The 21,567-nt window shown below is 36.0% G+C and overlaps 1 protein-coding gene across 1 annotated transcript in view; it reads left to right on the top strand.

Annotated features, from left to right (window-relative positions):
* The window catches only part of LOC139136135 (phosphatidylserine synthase 2-like), a 221,397-nt gene that overhangs the window by 128,460 nt on the left and 71,370 nt on the right, over nucleotides 1-21,567 (top strand). Inside the window, exon 6 of the mRNA XM_070707625.1 lies at nucleotides 21,269-21,382. Coding sequence (XP_070563726.1) covers nucleotides 21,269-21,382 — 114 coding nt within the window. The remainder of the gene's footprint in view (nucleotides 1-21,268; nucleotides 21,383-21,567) is intronic.

Here is a 21,567-nt window from a genome sequence, read left to right as displayed (position 1 = left end):
CCGCCATATTTGATTTTGCATTAAAGATATGATTACCAATGAAATCTACAGTAACTATGAGATGATGTTCAAAATCCTTCTTGAGGTAAAAGATACAAAAGACTTTTCCAAGCTCAAATTTTGCACAGAATATCATCAGTGCAAGAAATTGAAAACATGTTTATCGCTTGGGCCCCGCCAATGCTGCTTGCAGCTTTAATTAGGGGCCCACGCCTACCGGCTTGGCCCCCATTGGTTTTAATGGAGTTCAATATTCTTCTTCTTCTTCCTCATCTTCTTCTTCTACTGTCACTTTTTTGTCACTCTTGATCTCAGAAATCGCATGACATAAACTTCTCAAACTTGCAGTGCTAATAGCTTCTTATTGGTACTCGTGCATATTATCCTTAAAATTTTGATTGGTCATGTGACCTGGTGGCCATATTGGATTTTCCGAAAACCTAAAAATGCCTTTTCTTGCTGACCTAGGGGTCTAGTCAGTTTGAAATTTTTAGCTCACATTTGGTTATACCAATGTGAGTTTATCGTATAGGCTTAAGTCAATGGCGTCTGTATGTATGTATGTGTGTATGTATGTATGTATGTACAATATGTCCGTCAACATCAAAAACACACAAACCGCTGCACGTTTCAGCTTGGTATTTGGTGTGTGGATGCATCCTGGGCTATAAATGGGATGTTGTTCAAATGAAGTCTGCATTGCCAAAATTATGCAAATGAGCTTACAAAATGTGAAAATGGTTAAGAATAAATAACTCAAGAACCGCTTTTTTGATTGCTTTGAAAATTTGTGTGCAAGTACCTTAGGTGAATTTTTATGAATATTGTGAAGGTATCCTTAATTTTGTATGTTTGCTGAATTTTTTTGTGACTTTTCTCATTTTCAGTAAAAATTCTTCTTCTCTGAAACCGCCAACCCAATCGCTCTCAAATTTGGGTTGTCTCTTTGCAAGGGTGTTACTCTTCTAATTTGTTGAAATTATGAAAAATTTGGAAAAATTACTATTTTTGAGCAATTTTGTCATTTTTGGTCAAAAAATCTTAAATAGTATTTCCTTAACCCCTGGACAGACAGCTTTCATATTTGGTACACAGACGTACAGAGATGACAATAGTTAGATATGTGGAAATTGTCCTGAAATATAAAAATTTGTATTTTCAAGACAATACTGTCATTTTTGGTCGAGAAAACTTTATCTCAAAATTACTTGTTTGATAGCTTTGTAATTTGGTATAAAGTCCCTTGTTTGATAGCTTTGTAATTTGGTATAAAGTCCCTTGTTTGATAGCTTTGTAATTTGGTATAAAGTCCCAAAAGATGTTTTAAGATAAATTTTCTGCTCAAAGTGTTGGGAAACCCCAAAATTCGTATATTTTAGGTAATTTTCTCAGTTTGTGACCTTAAATGACCTACACCAACCCAGGATATGTTGTGAGACAATTTTGAAGGCGGTGAACATAATTTTGTCATATTTGGTATCAATTTGTAGGAAAATTTGATCCAGAAAACAAAGTTGAGGTGAATTTTTCCATTGCAGACCAATTTTTGCACCTTTTCTATGTACGACATACAAGAACTGATGAGAAATTTGGATCCAGGATAATTCCAGATGTTGTAATCACCGCCCACAGTGGAAGGCATTTTACTATCTTTAACTGCTTTTTGCATTAGAATGATAACACTCATGGCATTAATTAAAAAATCTCCAAGGTTGTAAATGTACTTCCTGTCATTTGGTCTTATGCAATACCAATGGATGGAACATTTAATATTCAGGAGGGGGTAGGGTCTAGAAGATTGATGAGGCAGCATTACTTTTTTACCAGATCCCTTCTACATTTTTTGCCCACTCCCACCTTTTCTTTTTATCAAGCCTTCTGTTTTTTGTTGTTGACATTTGCTTATGTATTTAGGATCTGCTTCTCCCATTGCTATAGAAGTTGATATGCATGTTCCTAAAGATGACCTCCAGTACCTAAGTTGGAGACCTTATTTGCTTTTGTCATTCTTGTTTTTCCTGATTAAATATTTCTCGAATGGACCAATTCAAACCTAATGTGAGCACATAGTGTCCTTGACGGTATTTTTTATATAGCAAGCATGACCTAGGATCTTAAGAATTGGCAAATAAAATTGCATGCGGTCACGTGACCTTGGCCGCCATTTTGGATTTTCGAAAAATACCATTTTAATCTTTAAAAATCATCTTCTCCAGAACCAACGCACCGATTAAGCTGAGATTTTGCTCATGTCATCCTTAGAGTAATCTCTTTCAAGTTTGCGAAAGGCATTTCGATCGGTCATATGACCTTGGCCGCCATATTGGATTTTGAGAAAATCATGATTTAATCTTTAAAAATTTTCTTCTCCAGAACCAACACACGGATTCGACTGAAATTTGACATGTAACATTTTAAGTGTGATGTTTTTCAAGTATGCGAAAGGCGTTTTGATCGATCACGTGGTTTGGCCACCATATTGGATTTTTAGAAAATCGTGATTTAATCTTTAAAAATCTTCTTCTCCAGAACTAACGCACCAATTCGACTGAAATTTGACATGTAACATTTTAAGTTATTAACAAATATGATTTAGATTACATGATGTATGCTGACGACACCCAATCCTATATTACATGCGACGGTAACCAGGTTTCCATTGCCACGATTAAGTCGTGTTTAGACGAGATTCGGGGATGGATGAGGGTCAATATGCTTGCACTCAATGACGGTAAGACAGAGGTTGTACATTTTTCCTCAAAATTTGGGATTGAGGGAACTGTCCCTCGTTGTAATTTTCGGATTGGTGATGTCAGTGTATATCCATCTGAATCAGTTCGCAATCTAGGTGTTACAATGGACTCTGCCTGCACCATGTCAGACCATGTTACAAATATTTGTAGATCAGCATCACATGCGATTTGGAGGTTAGGAAAGATTCGTGATCTTCTCGACCAACGTACCACGGAGAAACTTGTTCATGCCTTTATTACATCACGTTTGGATTACTGCAACAGTCTTCTTTTTGGTCTTCCGAATTTTGAAATACGTAAACTCCAGGCTATTCAAAATTCAGCCGCCCGGCTTGTTAGCAGAAAGAAGAAAAGGGACCACATAACACCAGTACTACAAAATTTACATTGGCTTCCAGTCCAGAAACGAATTGATTTTAAAATTCTTTGTTTCACTTACAAAATTCTAACAGGCCAAGCCCCCGACTATCTAGAAGAAATGCTAACAGTACGTCATACTGGTCGTACACTTAGGTCCCAGTCTAGTGGTGCGATCATTTTGCATCAGCCTGTTTGCAACACGGCTTTTTATGGCAATAGAGCCTTTTCTGTATGTGCTCCCCATTTGTGGAATGCTTTACCATTTGAGATAAGGCTTGCTAATTCTTTTAACAATTTTAGAAGTCAGTTAAAAACTTATCTTTTTAGATCATTTTATTCCTAGACACTTTTTAAAATTTTACCTCTTTGCATTTTATCGGTGTTTTCTCGTAATTTTTATTTATAATTTACCTCAGCTCTTTTTTACTGTTGTGTAAAGCGCATTGAGATTTTTATAATGTAATGCGCTTTATAAGAAATAAATATTATTATTATTATTAAGTGTGATCTCTTTCAAGTTTGCGAAAGGCGTTTGGATCGGTCATGTGATTTGGCCGCCATATTGGATTTTCGAAAACAACCAATTTAATCTTCAAAAATCTTCTCCTCCAGAACTAACACACTGATTGAGCTGAGATTTTTCTCATGTCATCCTTAGAGTGGTCTCTTTCAAGGTTGCAAAAGACATTTGGATTGGTCACGTGATTTGGCCGCCATATTGGATTTTTGAAAAATACCAATTTAATCTTCAAAAATCTTCTTCTCCAGAACTAACACACCGATTGAGCTGAAATTTTACTCATGTCATCCTTAGGCTGATCTCTATTAAGTTTGTAAAAGGCATTTTGATAGGTCACGTTGTTTGGCCGCCACCTTGGATTTTGTGAAAATCAAACTTTAATCTTAAAAAATCTTCTCTTCCTGAACCAACGCTCCGATTTAGATGAAATTTTACTCACATCATCCTTAGTGTGCTCTCTTTCAAGTTTGCGAAAACCATATGGATTGGTCACATGGTTGGGCGCCATCTTGGATTTTGAGAAAATCGCACTGTAATCTTTAAAAATCTTCTTCTCCAGAACAAACACACCGATTGAACTAGAATTTAATTCCTGTCATCTTAAGTATAATGTCTTTCAAGTTTGCGAAAGCCATCCTGATCGGTCACATGGTTTGGCCGCCATCTTGGATTTTGTGGATATCACACTTTAATCTTTAAAAATTTTCTCCTCCAGAACCAACACACCTCTTGAACTGAAATTTTAATCGTATCATCTTAAGTATGACCTCTTTCAAGATTGCAAAAGGCAGTTCAATCAGTCTCGTTGTTTGGCTGCCATCTTGGATTTTGCAAAAATCACAATTTACTATTTAAAGCTCATCTTCTTAAGAACCAACACACCAATTAAATGACATTTTAGTCATATCTGAGCACTTTATTGTTTCTGATAGGCAATTGGATCGGTGAAGTACTTGTGCAGCCATATTGGATTTTGCATAAAATATGCAATTACCAGTGAAACATACCGGTACAGTAACCATGAGATGATGCTTAAAATCCTACTTTTCGAGACTTAAATTTTGCATATAATATGATAAGTGCAAGAAGTTTAAACCTTGTTATCAGCTTGGGCTCCGCCAAGGCTGCTTGCAGCTTTAATTCTTCTCCTTCTTCTTAGAGGCCCAAGCTGACCGGCTGGGCCCCCATTGGTATTGCTCGAGTTCTACTATTTCCACTTCTTCCTCCTCTTCTCCTTCTGCCGTTTCTTTGTCCACCTAGATCTCTTAAACGGCTAAACGGAAACTTCTCAAACTTGCAGGGCTAAAGGGTGTCATTAGTACTTGTGCACCTGACCCTACAAATTTTGATAGGTCACGTGACCTGGCGGCCATATTGGATTTTCCAAAAACCTAAAAATGAATTCTTCAGAATACCAAGGGGTCTTGTCAATTTGAAATTTTTTGTATAGCAAGCATGGCCAAAGGTCTTAAGAATTTGCAAATAAAATTGCATGCGGTCACGTGACCTTGGCCGCCATATTGGATTTTCGAAAAATACCAATTTAATCTTTAAAAATCTTCTTCTCCAGAACCAACGCACCGATTTAACTGAAATTTTACTTATGTCATCCTGAGAGTAATCTCTTTCAAGTTTGCAAAAGACATCTGGATCGGTCACGTGATTTGGCCGCCATATTGGATTTTCAAAAAATACCAATTTAATCTTGAAAAATCTTCTTCTCCAGAACCAACGCACCGATTGAACTGAAATTTTACTCATATCATCCTTAGAGTGATCTTTTTAGCTTCGCTGTCAGCGACGAGGAGCTTATCAAATAGGTTGATTTTCCGTCGTCGTCCGTCATCCGTCGTCGTCGTCCGTCATCCGTCAACAATTGCCTTCTCCTCTGAAACCGCAAGTCCAATTGCTTTGAAATTATATATGCAGTTCACTTGGGGTGACCTCACTTCAGTTTGTTCAAATCGTGGTGAAATTTGCATATTTGTATTTTTGGGGCATTTTTTGGTGTTTTTGGTAAAAAAATCCTCTCCTCTGAAACCGCTTGTCCGATTGCTTTGAAATTTGATATACAGTTTGCTTAGGGTGACTTCAGTCAGATTTCTTCAAATCGTGATGAAATTTGCATATTTGCATTTTTAAGGCAATTTTTGTCATTTTTGGTAAAAAAATCTTTAAAAATCTTCTTCTTCAAAACTGCCAGTCAGATAGCTTTGATATTTGGTACATATGTCCGTAGGGATGATCTATTTCAGATTTGTTCAAATTGTGCAGAAATATGCAAATTTGCATTTTTAAGGCAATTTTTGCCATTTTTGGTCAAAAAATGTATTTCTCAAAAAGTACTGTTCTGATAAATTTGAAATTTGGTATACAGGCTTCTACAGATAAACTAAGTAATATATATTGAATTTCTGATGAAATCTGTAATTGTGTATTTTTGGGGCAATTTTTGCCATTTTTGGTCAAAAAATGTGTATTTCCAAAATTACTCATCTGATAGCTTTGAAATTTGGTATACAGGTTCCTACAGATGAACTAAATGATATTTATTGAAAATTATGATGAAATCTGCAATTTTGTAATTTTGGGGCAATTTTTGCCATTTTTGGTCAAAAAATGTGTTTCTCAAAAAGTACTGGTTTGATAGCTTTGAAATTTGGTATACAGGTTTCTACAGATGAGCTAAGTAATATATATTGAATTTCTGATGAAATCTGTAATTTTGTATTTTTGGGGCAATTTTTGCCATTTTTGGTCAAAAAATGTATTTCTCAAAAAGTACTGGTCTGATAAATTTGAAATTTGGTATACAGGTTTCTGCAGATAAACTAAGTAATATATATTTAATTTCTGATGAAATCTGTAATTGTGTATTTTTGGGGCAATCTTTCCCATTTTTGGTCAAAAAATGCGTTTCTCAAAAAGTACTTGTCTAACAGCTTTGAAATTTGGTATACAGGTTTCTATAGATGAACTAAATTTGATCTTTTGAAATTATGATGAAATCTGCAATTTTTATTTTTGGGGGCAATTGTTGCCATTTTTGGTCAGAAAATTTTATTCTCAAAAACTACTCATCAGATAGCTTTGGTTGACATGTTCTTAGGGATGATCCGATGTGATATATTCAAAGTATGATGAAATCTTCAATTGTGTATTTTTGCAGCTTATTTTAGCCACTTTTTTCTTGCCACTGCATTGAGCTATCAAAGATTTCCACCTTCATCAACATGTGTCAAAAATAGTTATTCTCTACATTATTCTCTCCTTTTCTGTCATTTACTTTTTATTTTTCTGTTTTTGTATATGGATTATTATATCTGAAATAAACAATAATAAAAAAAATAATAATAATAATAAACACAGCGGAGCTATATCGGCCGCTAGGTCGCTTGTTCAAGTTTGCGAAAGACATCTGCGCAAGTGAGTTAAGGCAGGGGTCCAGAACGAATTTCGAGCTGAATTTCATTTCTCAAAAACCGCTGGTCATATTTTGATGAAATTTGGTACACATACGTAGTTTTGATAGCTCTTTCAGTTTATGTCATTTAAATTTGCATAAAAGGTGTCACGTGATCTTTACCCCGACATTTACCCACCAAAATCGACTATTTTTTATTTTTTATTTTTTTAATTTTTTAACATGCAACTTTATTCGAAAAGAATAAAACAAAGAAAAGTTACAAAACAGAAGCAAGACAACTCCGACTCCTCTGGAATGTACTAATTGCATTTGTCATCGCAGCCTTTTTGTGTTCGGACTCATACTCGTATCTCAACTTATTTAACCATTCCACTTGTCTCGGTAAAATTTTGCGGCATTTACAATGGAAAATATATCTTTTAGTAAATATAATTAAAACATTTTCAATAGCTTTAAACTCTGGGTTACCAAGTAAGATATCAACTTTAACTAACCCATGGAAAATTCCACTTTGTGTTCTTAATAAATGAATTATGTCATTCCAAAATTGATAATTAATTGTACACTCATAGAACAAATGTTCAATAGTTTCAATTTCTCTCTCGCAAAACGTACAAAGATCAGAATCAGAGATATTTCTGAGAAAAAGAAATCTTTGTGTGGGAATAATCCTATGTAGAAATTTAAATTGAAAATTTCTGAGAGAAAAATCATTGGTCACTTGAAACGGCAATTTAAAGAAGATACTAAATGTATCTGTCCTAATTTCATTCCGTTCACACCATTTTCTTACAGCTTTGAATTCCTTATTTTTACTCAAAAGTTTTTGACTCAGTAATTCGTATGTATTTTTACATATTGCTGTTCCTGGCTGTGGTAAAAAACGTAATTTACACATTTTCAAATTTTCAATATTCTCCTTGATTGTTCTTTTCCAATGTCTAGGTATTGCAGAGATTAACCGATAGTAAGTAATACAGTCTATAGGTACATGATAAATAGTCTTAAATTCTCTATAACTGAAAAAATTACCATCAGCCCGATTAACAAAGTTGTGTACAAAAATAACCCGCTGATCATACAAAGCTTTTATAAACACAATGTTTTTTGCCATTCTTATGGAGGGGTGAAACCAGACGACTTGATTATAATAATCTGTAGGGTTATTCGGGCCTGTAGTTAGTCTTGCCCAGCAGTCGAATACATCGCTCCAGAAGGCATTTGAAGAAAAATTATCTCCCGAGAAAAACTTTATCTGCTCTGTTCCAAAGTAGAATAATAAATTCACATCTAGTTTTAACGAACTACAAAACAGCGTTTTCCATTTACGAGAATAAGTATGATCAAGTAAATTGTAAATCCATCTTGCTTTGAGGGAGTGTGCAAATGACTTGATATCAGTCATTCTCAATCCACCGTCCTTGATATCAGATTGAATTCTCCTCCTACTAATCTTGTCTGGTTTCCCATTCCAAAGAAATGAAAAAAGGGATATTTTCTAAATCTTTAACTTGCTTCTCTGAAAGACTTGGAAGAACTGACATGATATGAACTAATTTTGGCAGAGCTAGAGTCTTAATTACCGTAATTTTCCCTGTGAATCAAATTCTTAATATTTTCTATTTGTGGGTTATAATTAAGATCCTCCATGTCATTCAAATCAACATTAAATTTTACTCCGAGTACAGTGAACGGCTCGTCAATCCAACATAGTTTTTTTCGGGAAGTAAAATCCTGCCACAGTGGCGCGAAGAACCAATCCAGGTCACTTTAGTTTTGTCATAATTTGGGTTCAGTCCAGACACGTCTGCAAATCTATCTAACGTAATCAAAGTTTCTTGCAATGATTGTACTGAACCGTCCAGAAACATAAACATATCATCATACTGATGATATGTTGATATGGCATACTGGCCAAGTAAATACTCTTTCTCATTTACAGAGATACCAGCAATTCTCTTATTTGATTTACAAGCTAGAGCCAAAATTTCAACTGCTACCAAAAACAAATAAGGGGACAAAGGGTCACCCTGTCTAACTCCCCTTTCAAGGTTGAAAAATGGTGAGAAGTCGCCGTTATTCAAAACACAGCTTGAAATACTAGAATAAAAAATTGATATCCACTTACAAAACGAATCTCCAAAATTAAAAGCCAGAAGTGATTCTCTGATATAGTCCCATTCCACAGTATCGAATGCTTTTTCAAAATCCAGCAAAAGTAACATTCCTTGAATTTTGTGAGATTTAGTATGAGCCAGCATATCATAAATTAATCAAGTGTTTTCCCCAATGAAACGGCATTTCAAAAATCCCTTCTGATCCTCACTAATAATACTTGGTAAAACCTTTTTCATACGGTAGGCAAGGGCAGCAGATCCAATTTTGTAGTCTGTGTTTAACAGAGTAATTGGGCGCCAATTTTTAATGTAAAATCTACTTTTGTTTGACTTTGGAATACAGGTAATTACACCTTGTTTCTGTGTATGAGACAAGCTACCAGACGAGAAAGCTTCATTTAAACATCTAACTAGAAAAATACCCAAGTCTGCCCAGAAAAATTTGTAAAATTGAACGGTGAAACCGTCACTACCAGGGGACTTCCCATTTTCCATCTGTTTCAAGGCATTGGCACATTCTTGTAATGAAAAGAGCCCCCCAAGTCCATTTTTCTGATCTTCTGACAATTTTGGTATTGGACAATCGTGAATCATTTTAAAATCCCTGTCACGGCGTATACTTTTTTAGTCCCCACGGACACCGTCCGGGGGGACTTATAGGTTTGGTCATGTCCGTGCGTGCGTCCGTGCGTGCGTGCGTGCGTCCGTCCGTGCGTGCGTGCGTCCGTCCGTTCACGCAGATATCTCAGAGATGCAAGGAGCGATTTCATTCAAACTTGGTACAAGGATTACTTCATATGTCATACAGATGCACGTCGATTTGTTTTGTGATACGATCCAATATGGCCGCCAGGCGGCCATTTTATTACGATTTTTTCATGTACAAAGCCATAACTCAGACATGTTTCAACCGATTTTATTCAAAGTTGGTACAAGGACATTGACCAATGTCATAGATATGCATGTCGATTTGTTTTGTGATACGATCCAATATGGCTGCCAGGCGGCCATTTTATTACGATTTTTTCATGTACAAAGCCATAACTCAGACATGTTTCAACTGAATTTATTCAAAGTTGGTACAAGGACATTGACCAATGTCATAGATATGCATGTCGATTTGTTTGTGATACGATCCAATATGGCTGCCAGGCGGCCATTTTATTACGATTTTTTCATGTACAAAGCCATAACTCAGACATGTTTCAACTGAATTTATTCAAAGTTGGTACAAGGACATTGACCAATGTCATAGATATGCACGTCACTTTGTTTTGTGATACGATCCAATATGGCTGCCAGGCGGCCATTTTATTACGATTTTTTCATGTACAGAGCCATAAGTCAGACATGTTTCAACCGATTTTTTTCAAAGTTGGTACAAGGATATTGACCACTGTAATAGATATGCATGTCAATTTGTTTTGTGATACGATCCAATATGGCTGCCGTGTGGCCATTTTGTTACAATTTTTTCATGTACAGAGCCATAACTCAAACATATCTCAACCGATTTTATTCAAAGTTGGTACAAGGACATTGACCTATGTGATACATATGCACGTCAATTTGTTTTGTGATACAATCCAATATGGCCGCTAGGCAGCCATTTTATTATGATTTTGTCATGTACAGAGCCATAACTCAGACATGTTTCAACCGATTTTTTTCAAAGTTGGTACAAGGATATTGACCAATGTCATAGATATGCATGTCAATTTGTTTTGTGATATGATCCAATATGGCTGCCGTGTGGCCATTTTGTTACGATTTTTTCATGTACAGAGCCACAATACTCAGGCATATCTCAACCGATTTTATTCAAAGTTTGTACAATGACATTAACCTATGTCATACGGTACATATGTACATCAATTTGTTTCATGATATGATCCAACATGGCTGCATGGCAGCCATTTTGTTACAATTTGTTCATGTCCTTTGGACACGTACGATTTTATTCACCAATTTTATTCAAACTTAGTGCAAGGACATTGACCTATGTCATACATATGCACATTGATTTGTTTTGTGATACAATCCAATATGGCCGCCGTGTGGCCATTTTTTTTCCCGATTTTTTCATGTCCGGAACCATAACTCAGACGTGTATCCAGCGAATTTATTCAAAGTTGGTACAAGGACATTGACTTATTTATACATATGTATGTCGATTGGTTTCACAAGGTGGTCAAATATGGCCACATGATGGCAATTTTGTTATGGTTGTTTCATGTCGAGAGCCATAACTCTGGCAAGTCTCATCTGATCCTATTCAAAGTTGGTACATGGACATTGACTTATGTAATACATATACGGTACATGTTGATTTTTTAAACAGTAAGATCAAATATCGCTGCATGGCAGTGATTTTGTTACAATTTTCTAATGTACAGAGCCATAACTCAGACATATTTCCACCAGTATCATTCAAAGTTGGTACAAGGACATTGACCTATTTCACACATATGCTCGTCAATTTGTTTCACGTCATGTAGCAGTAACATGTCAATTATTGAAGTTTTGTAAGTAGGCTGATATGTCAAGAAATACTGCACCAAATTTCATGAAACTTTGCACAGATGTTAAGCTCACATTGCTTTAACATTGAAAAAGACATTTATCAGTGTCATTTTAATTAATTTGTAATTGCATATGTAATGAACTTTCCTAATTAGAGTGATATAGCCACAAATTAATACAACGTCAAATTTGATGAAACTTGATACAGATGTTGATCTCATAGTTTGTTGTAAATACTGCGTCAAACTTTATGAAATATGGTACCAGTGATAATCTATTAAGTATTAGGATTGTATGCAAAAAATTTTTGCAACACCCTGTTGATTAATTCCTAGTTGACTCATTTTATGAACTTTAGGATGGTGGCCTACATTGGTTTTATGTTTTCATCACCATGGAACCCATTCTTGGCCATTGAGTGCCATCTGTATCAAAGTATTTTTATCACAGACCTAATTAATGAAGAGGACTCTATCCTCTCTGAGGACTTGTAATCAAAGTACCCATTAACAAGTGGGGACTGTGTCATCAACGATGACTTGTTTTGTCTGGTAAAGTTTAGAGTAAAATAGCTGAACTTGTTGTAGAATTTCCTTCTGATTGGTGGTTGTATCGCCGTTATCTTTTATAATTTTACCCATCGTTCTGTTCATTGAACGACGTTTCTCAAGAGCACAAAAATACTTCGAGGGTTTTTCACCATACAATGACCAATTTGCCTTGGAGCGAACTAGAGCACCATGAATTTTACTTAATCTCCACTGTTCAAGTTCGTCTTGTTTCTCTTCGTATTCATTAATCTTATTTATATCTTTCAAGTTATGACATTCATTGTGTAGCCGTTCAATTTGTGTTTCAAGTTGGCGTTCTTTTTCACAGAAGCGTTTTTTCTGTCTCGCAGCAAATGGAATTGTCATACCTCGTATTTTAATTTTAAGTGTCTCCCAAAACAGCTGGTCACTTACTGAAAAATGAACTGTCCAAGGGTCGTAATCTGATGAACTTGGGGAGACATTATAGTCGTTTACTGTTTCCTTAAGCACATTTTTAACAGAGTTTACATAATTTAGGTCCCTTAAAAGATCATTATTAAATTTCCAGAACCCTTTCCCTCTCTGAATATTACACAACTGAACGTTCAGGCGGATCATTGAATGGTCTGACCTGTAACCCGGAGCAATGGTTGATTTTTTCACCATTGATGCAATATCAGGGGTGACTAAAAAATAGTCGAGCCTACTCTGTTTAAGGTGGTTGGAAAGGCTATTTTTGCACCAATTCTTTTCTCAGAGTTAATGTCAAGTTTCAAGTGTTAGAATCAAGATATTTAGTTCAAATTTTCAGGATAACTCCCATAGTTAATATTATCTCCAAAGAATATAAAAATTGTATATTTGCAGCCATGATTTTGAAATATGACACCAGTAAATATTAAAATTTAATTTTTTATATTTTTTTTACATATTTGAATTTAATAGTAATTGGATAGTATTAATATTACCAAATTAGTTATAAATATGTTGACACTATTTATTGTAAGATTTGTACGGCAGGATTTGTAAATAAAATTTGTTTTTATGATTTTACATGGGTTTATATATCAAAAAATTATTAAAAATTCTTTCAAATTTCAAAATGTGATTTTTCAAAAAGTACTTCAAATACAGGAAAATTGTGCCGTACAAATCTTATCTGTAACCTTGTTAATAGGCTGTAAAAATTCCATGTCCATATCTCATTTCAAAGTTGGATTAAATTGGTATACAATTATGTAGGAAAATTGTTATTCTGTCAAAAATGTTGAAAACAAGCCATATTTGCACCCCTCCTTTGAAGTCATAGAGGAGTTTTTTTTGTTAATCTCACTTTTGACACCTCTTTGACACTCAAAGAATCTAAAAATGCATTTACAATAGTAGTCACTCACTCTGAATGCCAGCACCACCTTGTCAAACTTTCCTGAAAAACAGCAAATAATGACTTTCCCTTTTCAAACATTTTATTAACAGCTAGGGGACCTCTACCATAGTTAATACACTAAGGACTCCCCAACTTCTTCTTATTTGGTCAGTTTTTCAGAAGTTTTAACAGGCTATAACTCTGCAATGCCTTTGTGCCCAAATGTCTAGTTTTTTTTATTCCACAGAGAATGTTGACTACTTTTATATTTTAATAGTTTTGTTGAAATTTATAACTGATGCTCTAGCCTTTCCAACCACCTTAAATGGTGTTCTCTTATACCACGTGAAACCACGGGTGTTGGGATAAAGTTCTCGCCAAACATCGACTAAACTATAATCCTCAATCCATGTATCTATTTCTAATTTGGCGGCTTGATTATTACGATGACTGTATCCATGGGTATCACTCTCATAATTTCTAACTACGTTCCAATCACCACAGATAACACAGGATTCATTGTTGATCTCGTCTAAAATATTACGAATCTCTCGAAAAAACTCAGGTTTATCCTCATTTGGGCCATAAAGATTCACTAAATTAAAGCGTTTGTCAGACATTGACATATCTAAAATAATGTAACGGCCTTCATTATCAAGTATAGTCTTGTGAATCGTGTAGTCGATATTTGGCATGAACAGGACACCAACACCCTGTTTATTTTTAGCTTGTGTATTTGGATTCATTACACATGCACCGCCCCATTCAATTTGCCATCTGTTTAAATCGGGTTCAATACAGTGAGTTTCTTGAAGGCAGACGATCGCACATTTTTTCTTACGTAACCATGAAAAGACATCTTTCCGTTTTTTGAAATCTGCCAGGCCGTTTACATTGAAGGAAATAATCTCAATACTCACCATAATATCTTATAATGAACGAGAAAACAAGATACATTCTCTCATTTAAAACTTTAACCGTGTAGACAAATTTGATCATTATTTCGACTCTATTTTGAAGCAGAGGAGTTGGCAAAGACAGGACCAAAAAAGCAACGAGGAAAAACATCGAACAGCGCAAAACAACATAAGCAGGAAAAACTAAAACAACAACTGGCGCCCCACAAAAATGAAAAACACTTCAAAAGAGCTAGCACAGAAAGAAAACATCAAAGCATCTACGGCACACGTCGACTGTTGATTAGGGTGATGCACAGTACGTATACAGAATGGCTCTACTTTCCTTGCTTTTCATGACGTACACATTCCCATTTCTAGTGTATGCTGGGAACCATTTGTTCGTTTTGACGAATTTTCTGGCTTCACTGAAGATTCGGGAGTTCTGTTTGGTCAAGCTCTCGTTGATGTAGATCTGCACGGATGACGTGTGGAGTCCGAAGTCTGTAGGCTTAATATTCCTAAGTTTCTTGCTCGCACGTAAAAAACTCAGAGCCATAAACTGAGATTTCCATTTCACCATAATAACGGGGACACCAAGGTTCTTGCGAAGGAGGGTATGACAGTGATCTATGTCCCATGGGTTTACATTGATACCTACGGCTTGCCCGATTTTGATGACTTGGTCAACGATGTTCTCGAAAGATGGAACTTCCACGTGCAGACCATGAATTTCGTTGCAGTATCGTCTTGAATATTGTTCCGCACTATTTCTTGCAGAATTTACATCCTCTATCTACTCCTTCACACGGCCCAACTCACTTTCCAAAACAAAAATAAGTTTATCATGGCCACTGACTGTTTCATCTATATATGTGAGAGATTTTCTCATGTCTTGCATTTCAGTTCTAATCTCAGAGGTGCTAGTTTCAATTTTATCTTTGAGCTTCTCATACAGTTCTGTCAACGACAACTCACCTTGCTGACGTGGCACGCCTGGCGAGGCCATCTTTCGTCTTTTGTCGTACAGACTGTTGTCGCCAGATGAACTGGAAGTTGAAAAGGCCTTTATTTCTCCGTTTTACCATCAGTACGACACCCCTACTTGAGCTTCACCAAAACAGAATGTTTACAAACGCGAAATAACAGTCGACGTCCACCGCATTGCTTGAAAATTACGAAAAACACAGGAGCTTCTCAAAACATGGTGCGTCTGACATCGTGGCATTGAGGGCGCCCCTAAAATCGACTGTATTATGTATCAGCATATTTCATCTTGTAAACAACGTTTAAACTTTATTTTTTCGACAAGTGATATTAGAGTAGAGTCAAGTCAATCGACTAACATACTTCACCAAGGAAATTTCGGAGTTAATGCCCTGATATTTCTGCCAAATACGTACAATTTGTAGGAAGAAATCAATTCTTGCCAGCAACAAATTTCATCATTGAGTTGCATTTCAGAGTGCGATTCGGGCGCGTAACTTTAATAATAATAAGACATATTTTTGAGAGCTCCCCCCCCCAACAAGCGCGAAACTTGCATATATCAGATGTATATCAGAGATATCTTTATGTTTAATGATTTTCGGCGCGCCCTTTGGGCGCGTTATTTTAAATTTCAAACATATTTTTCAGCACGCCCTTCATCCGTATTACTTTCATATATCACATATATCAGAGATATCTGGATGTTTAATATTTTTCGGCGCGCCTTCAGGGTGCAGTATTTTAATGTATCAGATATATGTCAGAAATATCTTGATGTCTGTAAATTGAAAGTAAGTTTTGCAAAGTTTACATGCACTAAAATTTCACAAATTTTGCATTTTGTCTTATAACAGTTCTGAAGATCTGGTTATGCATAAAAAGAGTGGAATATATTCACAGCTCATTCAAAATACTGTATTCAAACTTTAGAATTGACACTTTTAAGGTCCTATCTTACAACTGACATGACAACCACCTTTTATTTTACCTTTGTCGTGCACAGGGGGTCACCCTGTTTTCAAAAGTTGGAAAAGGGAGGTCAGCCACTTTTTGACACCGGCAAAAAATAATCCACCCCCTGGCCGAAGATACTGACCTGTCCCTAACATTTCCTGTCAAAGGTCAATGACTTTTAATGCCATAACTCTAATCTGAAGAAAGTTTAGCTATAAAAGTAATACCATCACACAATTCCATGTTCCTTACGTATTGCCAAATATGAGTCATGTACTTCTCCAAGGTTAAAAACCACTCCTTCAGCAAGTCCAACAAGGAAAAAAATTCGATATCTGCAGTAAGCATGGTGGTATTGTCATTACCAACATTTGCAGATCCAGTCTCACACAACGGATGTAAGTCTGCATTTGTGTTTAAATTTCGCAAGACATTTTCAACGTTCTCGGTCAAACATCTTTTGTGATATTTAATACCAATGGCTCTAGCATCCTTTGGATCTATTGCACCACTGAGTCTGACTTTTAACAAGTTTGATTTTCCTTGGTTTACTGCCCTTTGTGGTTTTCCCGAGTATTGAGTGAAGAAACCTCATGGAGAGGACCCAAAGAAAACCTATATTGTTGACAGAAAAAACACATGCTTTTGTCATATGTACTAGCTGATGGTCTAGTGAAAGCAACTTTATGTTCAGATGAAACAACACATTCCATAGTAGATGAGGTTTAAAGTTGCTTACCTGATATTATAGAGCTATCACCTTGCTCTAATGATTTTTCATAGCTCAATTTTGCTCTCTGGAGTAGACCTAGCGCCTCTGTGGCAAGTATTTGCTTAGCATTCCCTATGCCAGCTAGCACCACAAGCTCGAAGGGAAAAAGAATCATCATCCCTGAGTCTTGAATTTATTTCTGGAAAGACACCATCACCAAATACACCTCTCTGGTGAACAAACTCCGCACAGTGTCATATGCAGTGGGATTTGACAGAGGGCTCACCACTTGCTTCCTGACGTATCAGGCATAAAGAGAACGTTCTGAAACAGACTTTACCGGTAAGTCTGTTTCAGAGCGTCCTGTTTTTCAGAGGAATGATATGTTTTTCAATACTGAAAATTTTGACGAAGTTATTTGCATGCAATGTCAGTTATGTGAAACATTTATATATGAAACGCAACCACTAAATGTTTACTATTCCATGACATTACAATATCGAGTAAATAGCCTTTGGATAACGGTTTCTGAGAAACTACTAACACTGTCTTTGACTTCTCTTGTCATCTTTAACCCTAAATAACCTATGGACTAAACCTGTGTCTCAATAAAGAATCAACCTATTGTTAATGTGTCATTTTTCGTACTCTATATCAATGTTCTACCAATGGGAGTCTTGGTTAGTACAACATTGTGTGTACTAGAGTTGATTTTCAAAACACACAGGCAACAGCCTATATTTCTCAGTCAAGAGGCTTAGTTTTGATAAACGGCTTCTACATGTAGCCTCTGTTTAGCAACAAGTCTCTAATCCCAGCTATTGTTACTAAGGAAACATCCAAATCGTTTTACATGACTTGGAGAGAAATGCGAGGAAAAGGGATGACTTACTCTTACTACAAGCAAAGAGTACACTGCTAGCTGCATAGTAATCCAGTCTACACTAGTTAAATTCTGCGTAGAAGTCTGGATTTTACAACCTTGCAGAGCTGGTAATACTGCGGACGGCTTACGCTGAAATGCACAGAAATTGATAAAATAACGTCTATGATGTAGTTGTCAAGCGCAGTGCATGTCAGAAACCAATCCGTGTCATCAGTGCATGGGAAATGATGGACAACTGCAACACACACAAATCCTTGTAATTGTATATAAATCCATATAAAACGGTAAAAAAGATCCAATAATGCCTCAAACAAGGTTTTTTAAATCTATCATGAGCTGTTTAGTTCCCCTACACCACTGAAGGTAGTTTGGTCAACGATTATAGCCAATTTGTATGCACTACAATGCTTAATCAATGGAATTTGCCCAGTAACGAATGACCTTGAATTTGACCTCGACAAAGTGGAAAGAAAAAATGCCAACAATGTATTTTGGACTGTCCAGGTATTAAGGAACAAAATGATATATGTTGACAAGAGTCTTCACGAAATGCACACGGAAGCCAAAATCACGACAAGTGACCCCGGACTATACCTAGAACATGATAGTTTGGAGAACTAATGATTTAAATAACTGGTCATCAGTGTGTCATTGCACATCGAATCGACAAGTTAACGTTTATTAGCAACTTCGAAGTTTTACATCACTCACTGATAAGTTGTTTTTTACACAAAAACACATTCTTGGGTGAGCAGACCGTGGGGAAAACTGACCGAGTCAGAATTGGCGCAAAAGATTATTCAGACTCTGTGCATCCTCGTCTGTGCCTGATGTACACACCTCTCTAGGTAATTCCAGTTTCTTAATCGAATCCTATGTCATATCGTAGTGAACTCCAAGCTCAGATGAGTCCCGCAGATTGCATAAACTTTGAAGTTCTACACCCTTTACTATAAAGTTGTTTTATACGTGCGAGGGATAGACACCACGACTAAGTCCAACAGCTGCGCAAAAAGTTTTCTTTCCCCTACAGTAGTCAGATGTACAGTAGATTACTGTAAAGGATGTCCAAACATTGACAGAAAAAGATGTGTCTAACATCTCCCAAATCCGGTCTCAACCTGGTTAGGTATGACCGTGGTTCCAGCCATGTGTCTTGTCAGTTTTACAAAACTATCTAACCAACTATTCGCATTGGTGCATGTGCCATGTCCTACTTAGGCCTAATAGGTCAAATTAGGATGGAAAATTGAAGATGAAAATACTTTTGCCGACTTGTCAGTTTTTATGCAGCAAGCGATGAGTTTGTCAGCTCAAAGATTGACTGGCCGCCGTCAAAAGTACATAGATTATTTTGTCATATCCTTGCTCATAAACAGCGCTATGCTTGACTCACAAACCACGATTCCCAAGGCATCTTGGGTATTTTGTTTACCCATATGGATCATGTGGGCTTGAACAAAACATTTCTAAGGTCAAAAGTTTCCAGTTCTGGCTTCCGGTCTGACGGACCACATCGGGGCACTGATTCCACAGCTTTGATTTGCGTTCTACAGCTCAGAGAAGCAACCAACGAAATCATAGATTGGCCTGTCCGCATTTCAACATGTCAGAAAACTGTTGGCGTTTGTAAAATTGGGAAATGTTTTTTATTAAGTAGGTTTCTGTGGACACAGCTTTAGAGAGTTTCTCCCCTTCCTTTTGTTATACATTGCTGGTGCGTTCGTTGTTGACTTTGTCAAATTTAATCCTGTGATAATCTGGTGACTGTGTCCACAGATTAGTAATTTACCCTTGTTTGCTTTGGCGAATTAGGCAATCAAACACATCAGACGCAGCACAGTGATAAAAGTTTTCATACGATTGTCAAAGGACAAATATGTGACACAGCGATGCGGACGGAGATAAATAAATCGTTACAAAACCAGTTCTAACATAAGACAAAGACAACAAATGTTGGCAGTATAAATCTTTATTGGCAATACATATCATAGTCAAACGTATTAAAATAAAATAAACCATAGCAAGAATAAACCTACGCTGAGAGCAAAGACACCCTAGCCGCGCCCCTACCCAAGGGAACTGACATTTTTACCACCCCTCCCCCCAATGATTATACCAGATTATAGCAATATTGAAAGTCATTTCGCATTTTCATGTCAGCTAATTTGTAATTTGCATATCTAATAAGCTTTTACAGTTTAGCATATATAGCTTGAAGGACTTGACCATAGGCAATTTACATGTGCTATATTAAGTGGTGATACAATGACAGTACTCATAGAAATTAATTATTTTTATTTCAGCTAATTTCATATTTTAATACTTAATGACCTTCTGAATTGATCTGTGGTGAATATTGTTCACGTTGATCAGAACACTTTCAATTAAGTTGCAAACATGTGGCAAAGGTTCAAATTTGCACATAAATGCAATATATAATAAAACACAAGCATTTTCAGTTCGTATCTGGTTGAAAACTGCTTGTAGTGTGCAAAAATAATGAAAATCAAATTCATCATATGTGTAATATGTTAAAACACGGGAAGTCAGCATTGTGCTCTCTGTGTTTGACTTTGAATGCGATATAAATTGTAAATTATTATTGTTTTGATTTCCACCCATTATTCCATTTCAAAATAGCAGTTTTGCTTTGCACTGGCATATCACACACTGTTCAATGTACATAGTGATGATCACAAGCCTTTGACTGAAATAGCTACTCAGCTTATTCATACATAAACGAAACCACATGCATCTGTACAAAGCCTTCTATCAAAGCTTAATGCACCCTAATTGGTTAGACCTCTGATCTTCAATCATAACATTTAGTTTTAATTACTAGTTTTCTAAAAAGTTTTCTCAGTATGACACACTGATTAATAGCTAATTTGTATACTTGTGCAGTACTATACTAAGATTCTAATTAGATTTTAGTAATACTGAAAGTTTGAATTTGTGATTTGTCACAATTATTGCTATTCTTTGATTTTACTTGGCTTTACTTACTATGCAGAATGTTTAATGACTATAAGAAACGTATTCATAGATTATTTGCATATTTAATGAAACTGTGTGATTAGGCCATATTACAGAACACATACACAGCAATAATAATTTACTTTGTTCAATTTCAATTTTTCTCAGATCATGAACCAGGTCCATTACTTTCATTGAATTATTTTATTGCAGATGACAAGTAAATCTTCTCAATATTATTGTTCTTTTCAGACAATTATGATCCGTGACTTCTGGATTTGCCACATACTGAGTATCATGTTTGAATTCCTTGAATATAGCTTGGAACATCAGTTACCCAATTTTAGTGAGTGTTGGTGGGATCACGTAAGTATTATAATTATAAACAATTCAAATCTTCACACATTTATCATATACCCTTATGAACAGCGTGCTAGTCGAAAATGGTTTGTTGTAAAATAGGTATATCAGTTTACTTCAGTGAAGGAGCTGCCTGCTGAGTTTGGTGGATTCTTTATCAGTCTTCGGGCTACAAAAAAGACTCTTGATGA

The sequence above is a fragment of the Ptychodera flava genome, chromosome 1 (assembly GCF_041260155.1).
Source record: "Ptychodera flava strain L36383 chromosome 1, AS_Pfla_20210202, whole genome shotgun sequence".
In the NCBI taxonomy this organism is placed as follows: Eukaryota; Metazoa; Hemichordata; class Enteropneusta; family Ptychoderidae; genus Ptychodera; species Ptychodera flava.
This window is presented reverse-complemented; position numbering and strand designations above follow the sequence as displayed.